The 21,596-nt window shown below is 55.4% G+C and overlaps 1 protein-coding gene across 5 annotated transcripts in view; it reads right to left on the bottom strand.

Annotated features, from left to right (window-relative positions):
• The window catches only part of ELL (elongation factor for RNA polymerase II), an 81,076-nt gene that overhangs the window by 18,103 nt on the left and 41,377 nt on the right, over positions 1-21,596 (bottom strand). For all 5 annotated transcript variants that reach the window (XM_028483541.2, XM_028483542.2, XM_028483543.2 and 2 more), the window contains 4 exons: positions 10,716-10,763; positions 4,292-4,413; positions 3,753-3,916; positions 1,329-1,603 (listed from right to left, as the gene is read on the bottom strand). In XM_028483541.2, the coding sequence (XP_028339342.1) occupies positions 1,329-1,603; positions 3,753-3,916; positions 4,292-4,413; positions 10,716-10,763 (609 nt within the window). The remainder of the gene's footprint in view (positions 1-1,328; positions 1,604-3,752; positions 3,917-4,291; positions 4,414-10,715; positions 10,764-21,596) is intronic.

Raw genomic sequence — 21,596 nt, 5'->3', positions numbered from 1 at the left:
CGACTTTCCAAAGAAACGAGCGCCCTGGGAATGTCGTTCCTGGTTCTAGAGCTTTCTGGGTGCTTTGGCAAGCCCCTTTGCCAAAGAAAACTTCTGGGCTACAGAGCCATGCATCTATCTTCTAATAGACCCCGAGCCAACTCCTAAGCTTGCAGGGAGAAACAGTGCTGCTCAGTCCTTGCCAGCATGACCTCCATGTGGGGGACAGTGGCTCAGGAGGCCAAATCCGCACAAAGGCACCCAGTGAGCGGACATGGGCGCTGCTGACAGTAACGTGAGTCTCCGGTGAGCACCTCAGCCCTCAGGAGACAAGAGGATTCTCCTCGGATGAAGGATGGGGGAGGCACCCTTCAACTGCTCTGTGGATGGGGCCCAGCCCCTGCCCAGACCTGCATGTGTGCCTCGGAATGCAGGGGAATGTCACAGAGGCCTCTCTTCCCTCTTCACCCGTTCCCTTTGCCCTGAACTCTCTGGGGGTAATGGGTAACACAGGGACCCCAGCCAGAGCACGGGGGGATGAGAGCCATGCCGACATCCTCCCAACAAATGTGCTGTGTGGTCACACCAGCCTTGGACTGCACTGGGGATGGGGAAGAGAAGTGCCCAGAGGCCTGCTGAAGAACTCAGTAAATCTGAAACTCACCCTCAGACATAGCTACTGATGGTCACGGAGTGTACTTTCTGCTACAGGAGGCACCATCCAAGTGCTCAGAGTACCTGAGGCAGGGCCACGCCTCCTCCTCGGGATGCTGGCGTGACTGCTGCTGGCTGTGCCATCCTCACAGCGCTCTGAGGTGGCCCATCCCCACTTCACGGCAAAGTGGTATCCACATGGCCCAGCTGATGTAGTGAAGCCGGAGTGAGCCACTCACCTTCTCAGGGGTCCTCAAGTTGCCTCCTCTAGGGTAGGGCCTCAGGAAGGTGCTGGGGCCACCGCCCTTGCTCCAAAGCCCCAGCTGCTGAACAGCAGGCTCCACCTGCTAGCACCATGTTCCTGCCCGCTTAGCTCTTGACCCCAAGGGAGGTGCTGTGGTCATGCCCCAGCCGCATATGGAAGCCTGAGGGTCCGGACATGAAGCCCCTTGCCTGGAGCCACAACTGATGAGCAACAAGGAGGCCCTTGCTGTCTGACTGTGAAGCCTGAGCTCTTGCTAACTCATGCTTGTGGGTTCCTCAGGCTTTGTTCAATTCTAAAAACCTTGTGCAACTGAAGTCTTGGATCCCCTGTGCTACGCCCACTGCCTGTGTGTCCACAGCTGGTAAGGAGGAGGGCCCTGGACAGTGAGTGCCACATGCGCAGCCCAGGCCAGCCCAGGGCAAGCACACACCTGCTGGAGGAGGCCGTCCAGTGCGTCCTTGTCCGCCTGGGCCAGGCCGTCCTTCTGCAGCCTCAGCAGCAGCTCCGCCTTCCGGTAGGGCCTCAGCGCCAGGAGGTGCAGCACCCGATCACGGAAGGGCCTCTGAGACACCCCGCTGCCCCCGCTAACGCTGCCAGTGCTGGTCTTCTTGATGGCGCTTGCCAGGTTGACAGGGGTCGCCCGCTTCCGGGAGGGCACAGCATCCACTGCCCCCGGGGCCGGTTTCCGAAACTGAACCTTTTTGCCTGCAATAAGAGCCAGGCATTAGGGATTGGAAGGGGTGAGGGAGTGGCCACCGTGTCCCACTGCCTGGGGCCAACGCCAAGTTCCTGAGCGAGCTCGTGGACACCCGTGGATGGCGGACGGCCGATGGCCGACAGGCCCAAGCTCTCACTAAGCCCAAGAGGAAGGCAATTCAAGCCTCGTCCAGCCCCACCTGCTCAGTGGGGCCCTTGGGCGGCCGCGACTGCCACCTGCTGACCACAGACAGCTCAGTGGGCACTTGCAGGGCCCCACAGTCTCAGAAGCGGGAGCTACAGGAAATAGAAGCAGGCTTAGAGCCTTAACTGACTTCATCATGGGCAGCCTACATCCTGCGGACCCAAAACACCTGACCTATATGCGGAGAGGGGGCCGATGTTAACAAGGGGGTCCCAGAACTGCCAGAGGCAGGCACCCAGAGCCTGAACTTCACAGCACTATGCTGGTCCCATAGGATCCGCCATTCTCTTTTATGAAAAAGGAGAAGAAAATAAAGGCGTCAGGGCCACTTGGGCAGCTGTTCTGGAGACCCCAGGGTGTGAGCAGCTCCCCAGCTGTGGCCCTGGCAAGTGCTCCTTGGGCAGACCTGGCTGTGCTCGGAGGCCCGGGGGCAGCAGGCCGATCCTCCACCCTCTTGCTGCAAACAGAGACGTACAAGGGGATCCTCCATGGAGCCTCCAGCACTGCTCTCGAGGGAGGGTGCTTCCACTCCTAAGTCATTAACTCCACCTTGGACGGCGCCCCTGCCACTGCAGGAAGGAGGACCGCTGAGCGAAGTCAGCGCATCTTGAATCCTCGGGCCAGAAACCTCTCCACGACGACTTCCTTTTGCATGTATCCCTCAAATCTGATTTGTCAAATGAACAGAGGGAAGAAGTGCTTTTAGAATCCTCGGGGCCACACTTCGTCCCCAGAGGACCCATCTGAAGGGCCGACATGGGGTGGGGGGAGAGGCCTGACACACCCAGGACGTGCACGTCGGTGGCTTAAGAGGCCAGGACACGAGCGTTTCTACCAGAACGTAAACTACTGCAAAAACCTTCACGGTACCCAAAATGGCACCGTAAGACGAATTCTGGACCAAGTTTTTGGCTGAAAGACCCACCCAAAATTTATTAAAATGTGTACAAATGTCCACATTTGCATCTTGAAGCAAAAGCAGGCTCTGAAGCCCTTTTAGCTGGCACCTCTTGGGCAGCTTACAGCCCAGGGCCCAGGCTCCCTGGTCACTTACAGCCACATCCACTGGGGCCCAGCGCTGACAGGCAGGATGGATTCCTGCACCGTCTGGGGTTTCATTCAGAGCCAACCCCACTGCCAAGCAAGGAAAATCGCATGCTCTTTGGAGCAATGTGAAACGCTCTTGCTTTTCCTTAAAGAAGAAAAAAACCCCAAAAGCCATCAAGGTTCTCCCTTGCTGTAAGCCGTTTCACACCTCTCTCAGGCCTTTCTTGCCTGGCAACGAATTCCAATGACTCTTTAACTCCATCTGCATCCAGGAGGTAGGATGACTACAGCAAGATGATGGAGCTTTCTAAATAGATAGTACTTTTCTCCCTACTTTTAATGTCAGTGTCTCGACTTCACTGAAATTGTTTCCAAGCAGATGCTGAGGGGCCGGAGACTTCCCAGTGAACAGGGATCAATGCATTTCCTTCCTGGTCTCCACCCTACGGTCCCTCGCTGGCCCCAACACAGCAGCAGGCTGCCCGCCATAGGGTGCATCTCGTCATCTGCACCTTGCCCCGGCCACGTCGGTCTTGGGAAGGAGACATCTGGGCAGGTGAGGGCAGGGATGGCAGCTGAAGGACAGACCGAAGCTCTGGCTTCATGTAGGGTGAGTCTCCATGATGGGTAGAGGTCCCTGAGGCTACAGCCTGGGAGAGGAGCTCTGAGATTCAGAATGCCTGGAATTCTCGGGCCCCTTAGTCCATCTTGGGTTCAGAAGGCAGCAGATGCCACCCAGGAAGGACCTTCCGTCCTGACCCAACACTGACCCAGCTCATCCTACCTCTGTCAACCCATCACTCCCGCTCCTGGTCTGGATGGGCCCTGAGTCTCTCCTGCTCCCCCGACAGCTGCCCAGCAGGTACAAGACCCCCACAGGTGGAGCCCCAGGCCCCTGATCCTCACCCAGGTAACGGCCTCCGGGCTTGATGACGATGGCGCCTCGACTCCGTGTCTCCTCCTCAGCCTGTGCCAGGCTCTGCCGTGCTTTCTGGTAGGAGTCGTCGGTGGCACACACTGTGATTTTGTCCTGGATGCTGCCCAGGCAGTCCAGGTGGACATCCCCATGGCTGCAAGACAAGGGGCCAGAAGCCGAGATGAGCACCTGGGATGACCGGGAGAGATGGTCACCACCCCCATGCCCAAGAAATGTGGTTTGGTGCTGACTTGGGCAACAGGGTTTCTTCAAGGCACATCTTGACCCGAAAGAAACAAGGGAACCCAGGTCCCTGGGCCACAGGTGGCACGCCAGGACCTAGACCTGTGCCCTGGACACACTGCGAGGAGCCAGGGTAGCTCACCTGAGAAGGGGAAGAAGGGGCGCTGGGGCTGGAGGTGGTGGGTAAACATTTGCACAGCAGGCTGCGGCAGGGGACGCCACAGTGGAAGTCAGGGGAGGCGGGTCTGCCCACTGGGAGACCTGGGGCAGCCTGAGCAAGGCTCACCTGGAGACATACTGCTGGATGCAGTCAAAGCTGCCCTGGGGGCTGTCACGGCCGATGTTGGAGAGGTAGAAGGAGAACGTCCGCGGCTCCGTGGGGCAGTCAGGCTGGGGGATGGAGATGTGCTGCGTGGAGAGGGGGGGACATCACCGGTGGGTCCACAGCACAGAGGGGACCACAGGATGGGCCAGCACAGAACCCAGGCCCATCCCTGAAGCATGCCCCTTACAGTGGGAATGTGCAACCACATTCCTTTGAAACACACCTTTGTTTTCCCGACAGTGACAGGACCAGCGTGTCACCATGGACAGGCTGCTGGTGGGTCCTGGGTTCTCATGCAGTGGCAGCGGGGGTGGAGTCCTGTGTCTGGTTTCTAAGCAGCAATGGCAACTCAGTCTGAGGAGCACAGAGCACTCAGCACACAACCAGAGGCAAGGACCCCACCCCAAGCTGGGCCATGACTCAGTTTCCCCACCAAATAGGGCTGATCTGGTTCAGGACAACCATAAAGATGAGATGAGACAAGAGGGGTCAGCGTCAGCAGTGGGCAGGGCATGCTGAGAGGTTGAGATGCCCTGACCCGCACTCCCACTTGGCAACGCCCTTTCCACCTCCTCCAGGCCGAACGCTGACTCCACCTGGGTGTCTGTGAATAAGGCAGGCACGGGCCCCGAGGGGCTCACAGATGGGCAGCACTTGCCCCCAATCAACCATGACAGGGTATGCGTGTGCCATGGTTTATGTAACCCCAACTTCAGAGAGCACCACTGTAGCCTAGCGAGGCAAAGCCACAGCCGCCAGAGAGAACAGACAGACGGCCTGGCTGACAGACCGACAGACAGCACTAGTCCTGGCCAAAGTGCAGGGCTCAGCGTAGGCAGGACATCCAGAGGCCACTTTATTCCAGGCCGACCCTCTGGCCCCCTGCCCACACTGGGTGAAGGCCAGCAGCTGCTGAAAAACACAGGAAAACCTCACATTCCGGCTGCCAGTCCCTGTGCAGGCAGTGGAAGGGCCTCCAGAACCCTGTCACCAGAGGTGACCAGCCTTAAAGTTATCCCTCGGCTTGAGCACAGGAGCTCATCACAGCTAGGCAGACACACAAGGTGGAGTCACAAGTGGTCAACAAGAAGGGGCAGCACTGGGGGTGAGGGGGCAGCAGGCCTTGTTCCTGGGCTGTCGCACTGGCCCAGCAGGCCAAGGCGAGCACGTCTCCTCTTTGGTGGTGTGAGGACACTAACACGCCTCATCAGCGCTGGACAGAATGCGGCTCAGGGCTGAATCCCCCCTGCCCTGTGCCCAGCTGTCACATGTGACTGCAGGCAGCTCAGCCTGTCTGAGCCTTGTCCGTAAGAGCAAGGACACAGCAGCTTGGGCCACAGGGAGGGATGAAGCTCCCCTGCCCCAGCCCTCAGGGTGGTGTGTAGACCCATGAGGGAAGCTGGGAGGTCACACAACCCAGGGCTGGCTCAAAATGCTGCAGGACCCCCTCGATGCACAGCCAGTCCCTGCTCCAAAGAGAGGCCCCCGCCGTGCACATTGAGAGCCAAGGCGTCACAGGGTGGCTCCCAGGCACAGCCGCTCAGGGCAGGAAGAGCCTGGCCTGGGGGAGAGGGACAGTCTGCACCAGCCGTCCAAGGACTGCAAATGACCTTGGGCCGATGATCATCCCTGTCTCCCCCCTCCCCGCCCCAGGATGAATGCTGCCCAGGAGAAAGGCTGCCCCGTTGGCCCAGCTCCACCCAGCCACCCAGCTGGGGTCTGTCCAGCACTCCCTCCTGGCCCTCCAGCATGATCCTGTCAATGCAGTTCAGGGGCAGGGCCCACCCAGGACACACACCCAGTGGCAGGTGAGGCCAAAGTCCATGGAGGAGACCAGCAGGGTGGCAATGCCAGGTCGGCCCTGGCCAGCCACGCAGGCCCTAATCTCAACACAGCCACCTGTTTCTTTATGAGGGTCAAAAAGAGATGGAGCAGCTCACACTCAGCATCTAAAACAATCAAACCCAGACTGCCTGCTATCACTCACCTCGGGCAGGAAAACACACACGTATACACGCACACGCACGCACACACACGCACACGCTCCAGTGCGTGTGCAGCATCTCATCCAGCACTAGTAGCCACCCTGTGTTGTATGCACATTCCTTTGCAGATGTGACTTTTGTTCTCCATTATCCAAGTAACTGAACACCCAGCACTCAGATGCTTCTGAGGGTCACTGTGGGAGATGCACCCGCAGCCAGGTACACACTGATGCAGTTGCCCAGAATGCGGGAGGAAGACTGTGCACCACAAAGTCAGAAAAATCAAAAGGCACTTCCGATGGAGCCTGAACCCCAACAAGGGTGGCTCTTCCTCCATCCTGACCTTGATCCTCTCCCTCACCACATCCTGGCTCTGGCAGAGACCAGGCCTCCCCAGGTGGCATTTTTCCATCTCAGTCTGCTCGAAGGGCAGTGGCTGCCATGACTGCCACAGTCCCCATCAGGCTATCGCCCCTAAGAGGAAAGGACAGGGTACGTACAGCATGAGTCCTGATGCAACCGTGTTTCTCTCTGGGCAGGGGTGTGGTGGAACCTTCACTGTGATCCTTTTACCCTGTGAGAACCTTTTCCACATGGGTACGTATGGCCACTTCCAAAATCCTGGAGGCGGGGGCACAGCACAGAGTCCGGAGGAGGGTCTGTGCAGCTACTGGGGCTGCAGGACGGTGGGAAGGGGAGGCTTGCTTGGAGCCTGGCACTGGAGGGTCTTGAAGCCCCAGGCCCTCCCCAGCTCTGTGGCACCACCGCCTATGGAATCCTCTGGTTAACAGGCTGTTTTGCTGCTGGTTAATGATGCTGGTTAATGGCTACCAGTCACTGGAAACCAGCAGGGAAACCAGCCAGCTGGACATGAATGGCTCAGGAACGCGCGGCTTTCTCTGTGACAGCAGAGAGCTCGACACACGTTCCGAAACTTGGCCCCCGCTTAGCAGTACGTGTGCCTTCTGGACCAAGTCTCGGCTGTCCCGTGGGGACCACCACGTGGCCCTCAGCTGGCCCGAGCATGGCAGGTTTGGGTGCATATCTGATGTTAGCCCCAACTCCTGGTTATGGGGAAGCAGAGGGAGTTGCCATAAACTTAAGCATGTGTCTGTGTGCACAGACGACAGATGGACCTGGAGCAACAAACAGCCTGTCCCATCCCAAATGGTCCTGGGCACCTGAGGGACTGACATCCGCCTCTGAGGCCTGAGGCCCAAGAGGGGGTGTTGGTTCCGCTGCGAGTAGGTCGAGTCCCTGCCAGAGCCCTTAAATCAACCCCCTTTGAAATCTGTCCCAAGTCAGGCCGGCAGCCCTCCCCCAGACCTGCGGGGCCTGCTCTGTCTGCGGTGCAGGTGGGAGCTTCGATGAGACAAATCAAGTCCCGAGCTGGGTGGGGGATAAATGGTGGGGAGCACTTGGTATTCCAGTCAGGTAAGAACAAGACAAAACAGGCACACGCAGGAACCAAACTGACTAGCCAGGCTCTCTCTAGCCAGAGGGGTTTTCAGAGAACGTTTGTTTTCATTATTTTTCTTTTCCAGGGAACCCTCAGAATAAAATATATTTTGGGTAAAGAGTTACTACTGCGCAGCTGAATACACTCCTAAGAGTTGTAGTGGCCTCTTCCGCCCACTGGGAGGCCCCAGCTTCCTCAACCCCAAACCCACAGCGCTTTCTAAGCACCTATTTCCTTCTCGAGAGCCGCTCCCGAACACTGGGGGCCCTGGGAAGCGGGAGTGCACAACGCCCGCCCACCTGCCCGCCCACCTGCCCGGGCTTTCCAAGTTATCCCCGTGACACTGCAACAAGCACCCCCGTGGCTCAATCTTGTGCACATCCCTAATGATTTCCGCAGAGTTGGCTCGTAGATCACAGAGACACCGGTCAAAGGCCCTTGACAAGTGCCACCAAACCTCATTCTGTAAACTGCCGTTTGGGTTCCTGCTGCAGCACATGGAAATGCCTTCAACAGCACTGGATGCCAACCCTACTTCCCTTTCTTTCTTTTTTCATCAACTGAAGAGTGCTGGGCTGCAGCCGGCCAAGTGGGGTTTTCTTTCCCCCTCTGCAGCCTGACGCTTCACCAGCTGTCAGGGGCTGACACGTTAGAAGTGACCCCTGATGGCAGAGGGGCCCAGGTCAGCCAGCTCAGGGTCTGTGAGGGGGCAGAGAACACACATGTACACGGCAAATGAAACAAAGGTGAGCATTTTGCTCTGAAGACGATGCCCTAGATCATGGACGTGCTACAGGTGGGGCCAGGCTCTCCGGGGAACCTGGCAATGCCACACAGTCGCCCCAAGGAACCAGCCAACACCAGGGCCCAGCCGAACAGCACCCAGCTCTGTGGCACTCACAGCACAGGCGGGGGGGGGTGGCTGGACTGGATGTGACTCCCAACCCAGGAGTTGAGTGACACCGAGACCCTACGCCAGCCGTACTGCATTCACATCAGGTGGGGATTAGCACCAGGAACTGAGTGAGCGGGTTCTGGACTGCAGGGAGGACTCTGGTTCTCCTAAGGCCATGTTATTAACCTGCATACAACCCCTGAGGTGGGTGGCCCATCTCCTGGGCAGGGAGGCCAAGGGACAGAGGGAGAAGATCTAGCCAAGGTCCCTGAGCTAAGGAGCAAATAGGGTCTCAATCTTCAGTGTGCCAGCTTCATGGGCCTCTGGGAAGTGGGCCCTGTCAGCCTAAATGGGGTCCAGAACATCGAGTCAGCCCAAGCATCAGGAACATTGAATGAGGCTGCCCAACTCCAGCCACCAGCCTCCTACTCTATTTTCCAACCTCACAGGTGGAGTGTACAGAGCGACCAGGAGAAGTGGGAGCGGAGAGCGAGGCACCCTGCCTCCTCCCCTCCACCGCTCTGAGTGACCATGCAGATATGGCCTGGCCAGGACAGAGTCTGCTGTGTGCCTGGCACCAGGCCAGGCCTCTCACACCTGGCTGGGAGGAATGGTCACATTCCATCAATGCCCAGGAGGAGAAGGACAAGGTCCAGAGGTCATAAGGGGCAGACTTAGCACCTGATCATGGGCCACAAGAGGGCGCCACTGGACCAGTCTGGCAGCAAGCCCAGCATTGACCTCCAACCCCTGGGGAAATGTCTCAGGGAAGATAAAGTGGAGGCTGCAAAAGGGTGACCGGCAGAAGACTGATGGGGCCAATGAAGGTGCGGAGGAAGCCCCAGAGGAGGCACGGGGGTTGGGGGTGGGGTCGGGGGGAGGGCCCTGGGGCCTTTAAGGGCATCTCACCGCCCTTGACTGGTCTTGGTGTGATGGTCAGTTTGTGTGTCCCCCTGGCCAGGCCACAGCCCCCAGTGACTCTATGAATGGTAATCTGGGTGTGCCGTGGAGGTATTCTGTAGATGCAGTGATACCCACGACCAGCTGACTTTAAGGAGATGACCCTCCATGGTCTGGGTGGGCCTCATCCAATCAGCTGAAGGCCTTAAGAAGGAAACTAAGGCTTCCCTGAGGAGGAAGAAGCACGCCTATGAACCCCAGTGCCAGCTCCTACCTGCCCCATGGAATTCAGACTCATCAGCCCCACTACCACAGGAGTCAATGTCTTGCAGTAAATCTCTTGGTATCAATGTATCTGCACATGCAGACACATATCTCCTCAAGGCTCCATCTCTCTGGAGCATGCTGACTGGGGCAAAACCCACAGAACCCCTGGTTCTGTAAGAAGCCAGCAGGCTGTCAGGTGGAAACTGACTTAGACACATGTGGCAACTCTTCAGATTTAAAAACAAACAAAGAAAAAAAGACTTGTAATGAAGACTAGAAGAAAAACCAAAGTGTTCTAAAGCACCTTTGGTGGGTTGACAATATGGGGGTCCTAAGACCTGGCGGGGTAAGGATTATGGACAACCCACCCTTTCTTCCATTCCCCAATTTGTCTTTAGAATCAAATAACTTTCACGAAGAAATGGGAATGTTGAGCTTCTATAACCCCTTGCCCACTACCAAAAGCCAGACAAACACCCATGGTCCCAGGTCCACCGACAGAGACAAGTGTCCCACCCTGGGGGGGCACAGTTCCAGGCTTGCTTGGGCTCTGGGGCCATAGTTTTGAATCAGCAAAGAGATCAGGTCAGAACAGGGGTTTGGCGGCCACAGGAAGGAAGTGAGAGAGACTGAGGAGCCACTGGACAGGAGAGCTGCCTTCAGGCCACAGATGGCCTGTTGGTGTGGCCCCAGCCACAGGACCAGCCTGGAGGCAACCAGAGGCAGACCTTGACTCAGCACAGGGCCCAGCCTGGCACAAAGGTGGATGGGGCTAAAACACTGCTCCCAGCCGGCTGCTGTGCCCAGCAAGCCCTAACAGGGCAGGGAGCACACCAGCTCCACAATTCTAAATATGATTAAGACCAAAAAAAGACTCACCCCCTGACTTCCTTGAAATCGGATCGAAGGTCTCAGTGAAACAGAGTCCTGAAAAAAAAGCAAGATGGAAAAATGTCAATAAAGATAGCTGGAAATCCAAAGACTCACTTCCCAGTCATACAAGGAGCCAGATAAGGACAGTGTTTTCAGGAGGGGTGAAAATAAACTGACACATATTGAAAATTACAGGAAAGGTTACCAGACCAGGGTTTTGAAGGATCAATAGGAGTTCCTCAGATGGCACAGGGGCCAGGGCTGAAGGTACACATGAGAGGCAAGAGTGAAGATACAGGCAATGGGCAGCCCCCCTTCACCATTCTCCCCAAACCAACATCAGCCCAGGTCATCCTGCCTCAGAGACACCCCGCTGGAAAGGAATCGGGGTGGGTGAGCACCACCAGCCAGGAGGCAGGCTGATGAGGTGACGCCCTGCCCCCCAACACCCTGGCAGGACAGAGCCCAACGCCTGCCCAGCTCCCACGTCACAGCTTCAGAGCAGCTTGTCACTGCACTTGGAGTGGCGGAATTTCCAAATGTCACAAGAAAAAATACACCAAAAAACTCAAAATAATTTAAGCTTTAGCTATTCAGAGATCAGCCTTCTGGTGGAATTTTAGAAAGAACACGGATCCAGATGGAGGGTTGCACCTCTCTTTCTCATCTATCTTGGGGCCCTCAGCACCCGCCTTCTGTGTAGCAGACATCACCCGACAGGATGGTGCTGGTTTGTCACCACAACCCCTTCCCTCTACCCCCAAACCCACAGGGCCCAAATTGGCCTCTGTGCCCACCGTCCTCCCCAGTTCCTCCACAGGGTGCCGAAGTCTTGGGCTCTCCCACCTCCATCAGAGTCCACCTCTCAGGTCTCCACCCTAGCGCCCCCTAGAGGGAGGGGAGGCTCTCCCACCTGGGCCCCCCACACCTCTCTCAGAGCGTCTAGAGTGGCTGCCTGTCTGCTCCCCACCCAGAATGTCAGGCCCACTGCAAGCCCTGGGTGGGTAGAGGAGCTACATATACGTGGGCAGAACCAACCAATGGGCAGACTGGCCTCTCGGTGCCCGTGACCCCGTCAGCCACTGGGCCGAGGGCTGTAGGCATGTGAGGGAGACAGGGCTCAGCCAGCTTGGACCCTGTGGGCCACACACTCACCCCACTTTGCTTACCAGGAGCCTCCCCTTTTGCCAAGGATCTCCAAGGACTCTGCCATTTGGAGCAGACCTGAGAGGTCACACGGAGCTCCAGCACTTACCTCCATGGGATCTGACACCCCAGAAACCACCCCACACTTCTAAAGCACAACACCCCTCACCACCAGGCCGGCAGATATGGGAGGTCCTCCAGCCCCTTGTGCTGCTCCAGCCCCTGCAGGCACAAGGGCCACTGTGCTGCTGAGACAGGGGCCAGGCTCCCTTCAAAGCAGGCTCAGGACCAGATGACCCACCCCACAAACCACAACAAGACCAATGCCTGGGCTGCTGTTCAGAGTACTAGAGGAGCAGCACCAGTGGGGGCCCCACCTAGCTGGGCCCCTGGAGATGCAACATTTAAGTGGCCTTTGCTTGGAAATGGGTTAAAGACAGAGATCAAAAAGAAGACCTGCAGGTGGCCAATAAGCACGGCAGAAGCCCTTACTCATCAGTGAGGAAGAGATGGAGCAGGCACCTACTGGGATAGCTAAAAGAAAAAAGACGACACCCCAGAACCCTCGTTCCTTACTGGTGTGAACATACAAGGTGCTGTAGAAAAGTCTGGCAGTTTCTTAAAAGGTTAAACACAGACTTACCACATGACCCAGCAATTCCATTCCTAGGGGTATACCCAAGAGAAATGAAAATATATGTCTGCACAAAAACATACATAAATGTGCATAGCAGAATTACTATTCAAAAAATAGCCAACAACCCAAATGTCCATCAGTTGGTGGACAGAGAAACAACAGAATACTACCCAGAAATACAAAGAAACGAACTCCTAATGGACACAACATGGACGAACCTCAAAGCCACCAGCTAAGTGAGAGTAGCCCAACATATAACACCACACGATGGATGATTCCATCTATATAAAGTTCCAGAAAAGGCAAAACTAAAGATCACTGAGTGCCTGGAAGTGGGGAGTGGCTGCAGACGGGCTGGAGGGAACTTCTTGGGTGGAACATTAACACTCACTGACTACACACCTAAAATGGGGAAGTTCTATGGGTTATAAATGACACCTCCATAATGCTGTGACCTGCCCTAGGGGGCATACAGAGGGTCTTTCTCTGAAGACTCGTGTGGGCTTTGAGGAACACCACCTGAACATGGGGAGAGACTCCCGTCTGTTAACCATTTTCAGTGCAAGAGTGATGTAAAGTGGGTGGAAGGGAAACAGCAGAACACACAAGAACACAGCAAAGACAGCGTCAAGGTAAAGCCACCCTGTCTGTCATCATTACGGAGCTCTCTACTGACATCACCTGATCATGAAAGCTAGGAAGTCAGGGTGTTCTTGGCCAGGGAACAGCAAGTGCAAAGCCCGGAGCAGAGACGTGGGACACCATGGTAGTAGAGAGCATGCAGGACTTGGTTCTCGTGGCCCCAGGTCTCTCGGTCCAGACCTCCATGCAAGACTCAGCTCGGGGCTAACCATAGCACCATGTGTGTCTGCCATCCACACACAGCAAGGCCTCTGTGTTCCAGGGGCTTGGGGGACAGGGGCCATGCCGTCAGCAATGACACGAGCCCGGATTTAGGTAGAGAAGGAGAGGAACTAAGAAGGGTGCACCTTCCCAGAACAGACTCCACCAGGTCAGCCCCCCTGGTGCCTGGCTGACTCGATGGTGTGGTGGGCCATCCTCCCCCTGGATCACACACTCCCTGTGGGCCATCTAGTGAAGCATTTAACTGGCCTAGTTGTCAAGCAAGTTATTTCTCACAAAGTCATTCAATCCCCAAGGGCACTGAGAATAAGACTTTATACTGGAGAGAAGTTAGCCAAGAGGCCTAAAAGCACAAGCTTCCTCCACTATGCCAGGAGGGCTGGCTTCAAGTGCGTGTCCCCATGCCGCCTGACTTTCATCATAGAACCAGGGTCCAGGCCACATGGGTTCTTGTGGTGTCTCCTCCCTCCAGTAGGAGGATCAGGCCAGGTCCTTCTCGTCAATAACAGAGCACTTCACTCATACCACTGTGCGTGCGTGTGTCTGCACGCACGCGCGCACGCACACACACGCGCATATATACACGTAGGTGATGGGCCACCTGTCTATCGCCATTAGCAAAAAAGACACCAAGCCAAGACCTGTCTAAATTCCACCAGCCCCTGTGCCGGCACAGGGGACAAGAGCCCCCATTTGGAAGACTTTAGAACAAAAAGAGGAGTCAATGACACTTGGTCAATGACTGAGGTGTATTCTTTTTTCTTCTTTTCCATTTTTTTGGGTCACGCTCCACGGCTTATGGGATCTTAGTTCCCTGACCAAAGATGGAACCTGCACCCTCCACAGTGAAAGCACAGAGTCCTAACCACTGGACCGCCAGGGACTTCCCCTGAGGTACGTTCATTTGTTTGTTTTATAAATTTACTTATTTATTTATTTACTTATTTTTGGCTGCGTCAGATCTTCGTTGCTGTGCACGGGCTTTCTCTAGTTGCGGTGAGCAGGGGCTACTCTTCGTCGCGGTGCACGGGCTTCTCATTGCAGTGGCTTCTCTTGTTGCCGAGCACGGGCTCCAGGCGCGCGGGCTTCAATAGTTGTGGCATGTGGGCTCTAGAGTGCAGGATCAGTAGTTGTGGCGCACGGACTTAGTTGCTCCACAGCTGTCTGTTTGTTTACTGACTGACTGACTGGCTGCACCTCGCAGCTTGTGGGATCTTAGTTCCCTGACCAGGGATTGACCCCGGGCCCTCAGCAGTGAAAGCACAGAGTCCAAACCACTGGACCGCCAGGGAATTCCCTCCCCTGAGGTGTATTCTAATGGCACTCAGCCCATGCCGCCTAACAGCTGGCGACCAAGAGCAGTCAAAAGCACATCTGCTGGCACCAGAGGGCCCACCCTCAGTGATCTGGGTTAATGCAGCTGCCTAAGCTGGCTGTGGCTCTCGCCCATCAGTTCTCCTCTGTCCTGGGGGCGACAGCCTTGCCCCTTTCTGCACACCTTTCCACATAGGGTGCCTGAAGGTAAGCTGCCTGCTCACCACTGTGTCCCCCCCATCCGGTTTCCAGGAGGAAACACAGGCACTGGCCAGGGCACCTCTCCAAGGGCTGCAAGAGTCTCTGATTTTGGAGTGTCCTGCACACTGGCACGTGACCATCCCACCTGTCACAGACTCCCTGCTCGGAGCCCCAACAGCATTTTAATGAAGCCCAACAAAATTAAAATTGTTACAAGAAGGTTTAAGAAAAGAGAATTTTCTAAAGCGTTCTAAAATGTACTTGAAAACTACTTGTGCGTCTTCAACATCCACCAAAGTGGCCTTTGGCACATACTGTTTTGTTGTGGCACAGGGGCTACTTGAAATGGAGATCTGTTTCAGATCAAAGTAAGGTTTCTATCTTCTTAAACAAAAGTTTTCAGGTGCTTACTGTGAAGCAAATACACTTTATTTGAATTACTCAAAGTGCATCCAGCCCTGTCACCTCCAACAAACTTCCCGAAGGAAGCTGGTCACGTGATAACTTATCGGCTCTCTCCCTTCCTTCTGAGTCAGGTTCAAAGTGGGGCAGGTAGTCTGAGGGGTAACCCCAAGTGCCGTGGGCCCCTCTGGAAACCCTGCCATATGGGTCGCTCACAGTGACAGAGGTGCCTTCCAGCACCTGGGGCCATGGCCCCACTTCCACCCTCTGCTGTTAAACAAGGCAGGACAGGACCATCTGGGCTAATTCCCGCTCCAATCAGCAAGCTGCAGTGGACGCCAACAGGGACCCTCACTTGGAGGTTGCTGGGTGTCCACTGGGTGCGCTCAGGACACAAGCCCCACCCATCAAAGGCCTGTGCCTGACTCCAGTGGGTGGCCGCTGGGCTGGTGGGAGTAGGAGTGGCTGTGGTCTACCACCAGTGCTGCACACTGTGCAGGTCTGATGCTGGCTGTTCCCGAAGGCTCCAGGTAAACCTGGGCAGAGCAGCCTCCAGGCCCCAGGCCGGCAACTTCCAACCTCCTGTAGGCAGGCCACACTGAAAGCCAAAGATCCAGGATCCCTGAGGAACAGCCCGCCTGCACTTCCCTTAACTTAACAGCCTGGTGAAGGCTCGGAACCCAGAGCCATCCTGAGCAGGGGGGGCAGCACGGGACCAGGGCACATGGCACCCAGGAACACATCCTGCAGGCCGCAGGCTAAGAGCTGCATTTTAGGCTTGTTATTGCTAAACTCCATCACAAACCTCAAGTATCAGAGAGGGTCAAATGACTCGCCCAAACCCACACAGGGCCGGGATCCAACTCCACCTGCCACCTCCAAGGTTCTCTGTGCTGGGTAGTACACACATTTGCAGCCTCCTTTTCTCTGAGCCCTTCAGGGACTTGTAGGCTGACCCCAGGAGGACACAGCCACGTCTGCTGCAGTCACCTCCAACCTTCTGTCTGGAGATTTTGGTGATTAGGCCGGTGACTCATGCCCTGCACTCCACTTAGAGGGGGCAGGCCTTTCCACCACTGGAAGGCCATGGTGGGCCACCCAAGCCCAGGAAATATTCACTGGATGGATGGAGGGGTGAATGGACAGATAGCTGTCCTGTTGAATCTTCTCAGTTTCTTCACAAGCAGGCCCCCATGTCAGGGCCAGACAGACCACCTGGGACCAGACAAGCCATCCACTGGTGACAACTAGGGTGCTGGACAAAACACACAACAATGCTGTCAAAGTGAATGCAGGCAGCACTGGCCAGAGATGTGAAAAAAGGGAAACGGCCAAGGGAGCCTCTGGACTGCTCAGCTCACTGCCTCCAGGGAGGCTGAAGGAACTGCATGTGCGGGCAGAGGCCCATGAAGGTAGGGACAGTGCAGCGGGACAGCTCCTGGCACCTGCACGGGGCCTTCAGCTGCTGCCCAGGAAGGCTTCAGGTCTCTCCCTGGGGTGGGGCCCCAAGCCCAGGGATATGGGCCAGGAGACGCCATAGACAGCCAGCCCAGAGGAGTCCTCACTGCACCACTCAGCAGTGGAGCTAAACCAGCCCTCATTTAAGGGGTTCTCTTATTCCCCTTACTAAGAAATTTCAAAAACAAGCTTCCCCAAGATCAGCTGATCCACTGCTAACCAAACTGCCTGCCAGCAGCCAGCAGAACTGACACGCTTTAAGACAATAAAATCCAGCAGACAATCCCACGGACTCTACAACACACGGTATCCAAAAACCGAAACTCTCCAGACATGTGAAGCTGTAGAAAAATGTGAACCTTAACCCAGGAGAAAAATCAGTCAATGGAAACAGACCCAGAAAGGACAGAGAAGATGGAATTATCAGGCAAGGGTTTCACTTTAGAGCAACTATTCTAAATTTAAAATGCCCAAGGGCTTAAAGGGAACCTTGAACTGGTGAGAAGAGGAATATGAAGTACCAGAGGAGAGTCACATGGAACTTCTTGAGCTGAGAAATGCAGTATCTTGATGAAATACTTACTGGGTGGGATTAACGTTAAACACTGTGGAAAAAAAGGTTAGTGAATCTGATGACAAAGTAATGTCAATTTACCCAAAATGAATCACACAGAAAAAAATCTACAGGAAAATGAACAAAGCCTTGGTGAGCCCGGCTGCGTGTCTGAAGACTGTGGGAGGTGAGGAAGGCCAGCCCATGGCCCTAGACGGTGGGAAATCCAGGCGTGGGAAGCGTGAGGGGAAGAGTATTACCACGGGCGCCCAAGGCCAGTCTGTGTGAGTAGGAACACGGAAAAGCCGAAGTAGTGCTCGGACATGAGGAAGATGTCCAGATGTCTCACCACGGCAATGAGCGCCGTGAGGCTGCGTGGGACATTCTGGAACCTCGCCATGGAGTGCTGCGTAGATGGCGGTGCGGGGCCATGGCCCAGAAACGTATGTTAGGTGAAAACTGTCTTCCCACGCCTCTTGCACACTCCGACAAGAACTCTGTAGATATGCGTGTGTGCGTGCATATGGGAAAATAAAAAGATTACTAAAAAAAACCAAAAAAAGCCGTGGTGAACTGTGGGACAGTACTAAGAAATCCATTATACATGTAACTGGAATCCCAAGGGCATGATAGCCAAAGAAATAATGGCCTCAAACCCCCAAATGTGACAAATACTATAAATCCACAGATCTAAGAAGCTCCAGCAGAAAACAAAGAACCACGTGGCAACACACCATAAGGAAACAAGTGCAGCGGGCTGACTGATGCACCACAAACGGAGAAGCACTCACAAGGCCAAATGTCAGAAACAAGCTCAGAGACCACAGAAGGACATCTTCAAAATACTGAGGAAAGAACACTGCCAACCCAGAATTCCATATACAGTGAAAAGAGAAGGTGACATAAAGACTTGTTCAGACAAAGGCTGAGAGAGTCTGTTTGCAGCAGATCTGCATTACAAGGAAGGTTCTGGAAGTTCTTTATGAGGAAGGGAGTGACACCAGATGGACATGCAGATCTTCACAGAGGATGAAGACTGTCAGGTTATGGTGAACACTTATGAACATGAAAGACCTTTTTCTCATCATGTTTCTATAAAAGATAATTGATAGTTGAAGGCATAAATAACAATAATGAAGTGAGGGATTTGGATGTGCAACACTAAATGGGTGGCAACCAGGGGCAAGGAGGAGGAGGGGGAGATGGGAGCAGACTGTCCCAGGGTCCTGACACCATCTGACCCACTGCAGGAGATTATCTGGGAGGGCGTGGTCTCCTGCTGCCAGAGCTGACCCGGACCTCCCTGCACCTCAGCTCTGGGGACGTGGAGCAGACAGACTCGCACACTTGCCTCTGGACATGCTGAACGTGCACCTCTGGCCTGGTCGGACCATTTACCCGTTCTTGCCCTCAAGGGGTACTTCCCGAGCCTCAAGGGTCCCAGGCCATGCCTCACAGAGTGGGACAGCTGGACACAGAGAGGACACCACCACATGGCCGTGACTGCACATGGAAGGAACAAGTAAGGGGCACAATGCACATGGCGTAAGGAGATGAAGCGGAGACACTGAGCTGGACTGCAGGCTGCAAGGGTGGCAGAGACAGCAGCCGTGGGTGAGAAGGCAAGGTTTTTGTTTTTTTGTTTGATTGATTGATTGGCTGTGTTGGGTCTTCGTTGCTGTGCTCGGGCTTTCTCTAGTTGCGGTAAGTAGGGGCTACCCTTCATTGCGGTGCACGGGCTTCTCATTGTCGTGGCTTCTCTTGTTGCGGAACACTGGCTCTAGGCGCACGGGCTTCAGTAGCTGTGGCATGTGGGCTCAGTAGTTGTGGCTTATGGGCCCTAGAGCTCAGGCTCAGTAGTTGTGGTGCATGGGCTTAGTTGCTCCGCGGCATGTGGGACCTTCCTGGACCAGGGCTCGAACCTGTGTCCCCTGCATTGGTAGGCGGATTCTTAACCACTGTGCCACCAGTGAAGCCCGAGAAGGCAAGGTTTGAGGGCAGCCATGGTATGAGGGAGATAGGGGTCCCGCTGGGTTCGTGGGCCCTCTCAGAAAGTAGATGTGGTAATAGTGTCTTCTGAGCAAACAGGCAGAGGTGTCTTTATAGTAGGACCAGCGTCACCCTCCAGACCCACCCAGCCTGCCCTGGACCCCAGCAGCTAGGACGCCCCTGGTGGTGTATGGGCTGAATGTGCAAACATGGTCCTTCCTTGACTTCTGGCTGGCTGTTCCCTGCAGGGGCTGACAGCTCACAGGATCAGGGACACACTGCTTGTTAGGGGTACCTGCCACCCTGTTACCTCCTCTACATGTTTAGGGACCAAGAGGGACTGACGGACTACCCGGGCAATGCCCACTTCCCTGTCTCTTCAGAAGCTTTTGGGTCAGCCCTCAGACGGTGATTAACAAGCCACCAGGTAATGTAACTTCCCATGACACCGCCCCCCCCCAGGCACAACACTGCCCATCTCCATGCCTGTCACACTTGGTACATGCACAGGCTATGCCCCAGGCTGGCAGCATTACACACGACACGCTTAGTCTCTTCAGACCCTCTGAGGGCTTGTGTCGCTCACATCGCAGGCTCACAGGTCACGCCGTCCCCCGGGGCCAAGCTGCCCAGTGTGGCACCTCCTGAGCAGCAGGCACCGATCCCCACACCGGCCCTGTCAGCACCCCGAGTAGCAGAACACCATCTCCCATTAGCAGTGCAGGGAGGATGAAACCAGGAGCTGCTCGGGACAAGTGTCACTGCTAGTGTCATGCTCTGACTGCGAGCCCAGGGCTGAGGTGGGAGGCTTGGCAGTGGTGGGCAGCGGGGAGGCCTCAACACAGCAGGGCAGGGGCGTCCACGCCCTGAGGTCACTCAGCCCCCAGGCAGCTCCCCAATGCGGGGGGCGCAACTTGGGTGAAGAAGCCTGTTTAATAAAGATGTTGATGCATGTAAGAAAAAACAGGGTGGGCACAGGGCAGTGACGGTCAGGGGAACAGGCAGGCCTGGGGGAGAAGGTGTGAATCCTGGCCTGAAACTCCTCTTCCCTAAGATGGGGCGAGGGTGAGAAGGAAGCTTACGGCTGGGATCCTCTTCTCTCTCCCCATGGAGACGAACACTTCGAGGGTGAAGCAACAGGAAGTGGTTTACGAAATCCACCTCCAGGTCTAGCGACCAGTCTGTAGGAAGCGCAGTGGGTAAGGCAACAAGTTACACTTGCAGTTCTCCACTGGGTGACTCTGCCCCCGGGGACAGTGGCAACGCGCAGAGACATTTTAGGACATCATGACTTGGTTGTGGGGGGCTGCTCCTGGCATCTGATGGATGGAGGCCAGAGACTCTGCCCAACAGACTACGGTGTACAGGATGGCCCCACCACAGAGTGCCCCAGCCCCAGTTGTCAGTGAAGCCAAGGCCGAGAAGCCCTGAGCTAGCTGCTGCCACGTGGAAAGCAATGAGGACAGCAACTGCCAGAGCAGAACACGGGAAATTCCTTGGGACCGATGAACTGGTTTCTTCAACAGATGAATGGCTCGAGGGGAAGAATGGAGTGCTATAAATTACCACAGACTTAACACGAACGTCGCGTGTGGCTCTGTGTGGACCCTACTTGAACTAGTCTCAGTGAAGAGCCTGTGGAGAGCCAGCAAGGGTGCTCTCAGGGAGCTGCGCGGAGGCGATGTCTAAAAAACACAAGTCTGTATCTGTTGACATTCAACACAGTGACTGAAATAGCCATGGATGAAATGAAAAGACACCTGGGATCGTTTTAAAGATGCTCTAGCAAAACCAAACAAACCAAAAATGGGGGTACGAGGAGGGCACAGGGAAAAGTTGAGACAAGATGGGTAAAAGCTCAGAGAGTGAGACTGACAGCCAGGGGGCAATCGTTATTTTCATCTCTGTCCCACAACGCATGCACATTCCCATGTGAAAAGATTTAACATAAAAAGTGGAACAAGATAGAAAGCCCAGAGGTAAACCCACGCACCTATGGTCAACTAATCTATGACAAAGGAGGCAAGGATATACGATGGAGAAAAGACAGTCTCTTCAACAAGTGGTGCTGGGAAAACTGGACAGCTACATATAAAAAAATGAAATTAGGGCTTCCCTGGTGGCGCAGTGGTTGAGAGTCTGCCTGCCGATGCAGGGGACACGGGTTCGTGCCCCGGTCCGGGAAGATCCCACATGCCGCAGAGCGGCTAGGCCCGTGAGCCATGGCCGCTGAGCCTGCGCGTCCGGAGCCTGTGCTCCGCAACGGGAGAGGCCACAACAGTGAGAGGCCCACGTACCGCAAAAAAAAAAAAAAAAAAAAAGA

Source organism: Physeter macrocephalus, unplaced genomic scaffold (genome assembly GCF_002837175.3).
Source record: "Physeter macrocephalus isolate SW-GA unplaced genomic scaffold, ASM283717v5 random_44, whole genome shotgun sequence".
NCBI lineage: Eukaryota > Metazoa > Chordata > Mammalia > Artiodactyla > Physeteridae > Physeter > Physeter macrocephalus.
Note: the sequence above shows the minus strand (reverse complement) of the source record. Positions and strands in the feature narration are given on the sequence as shown.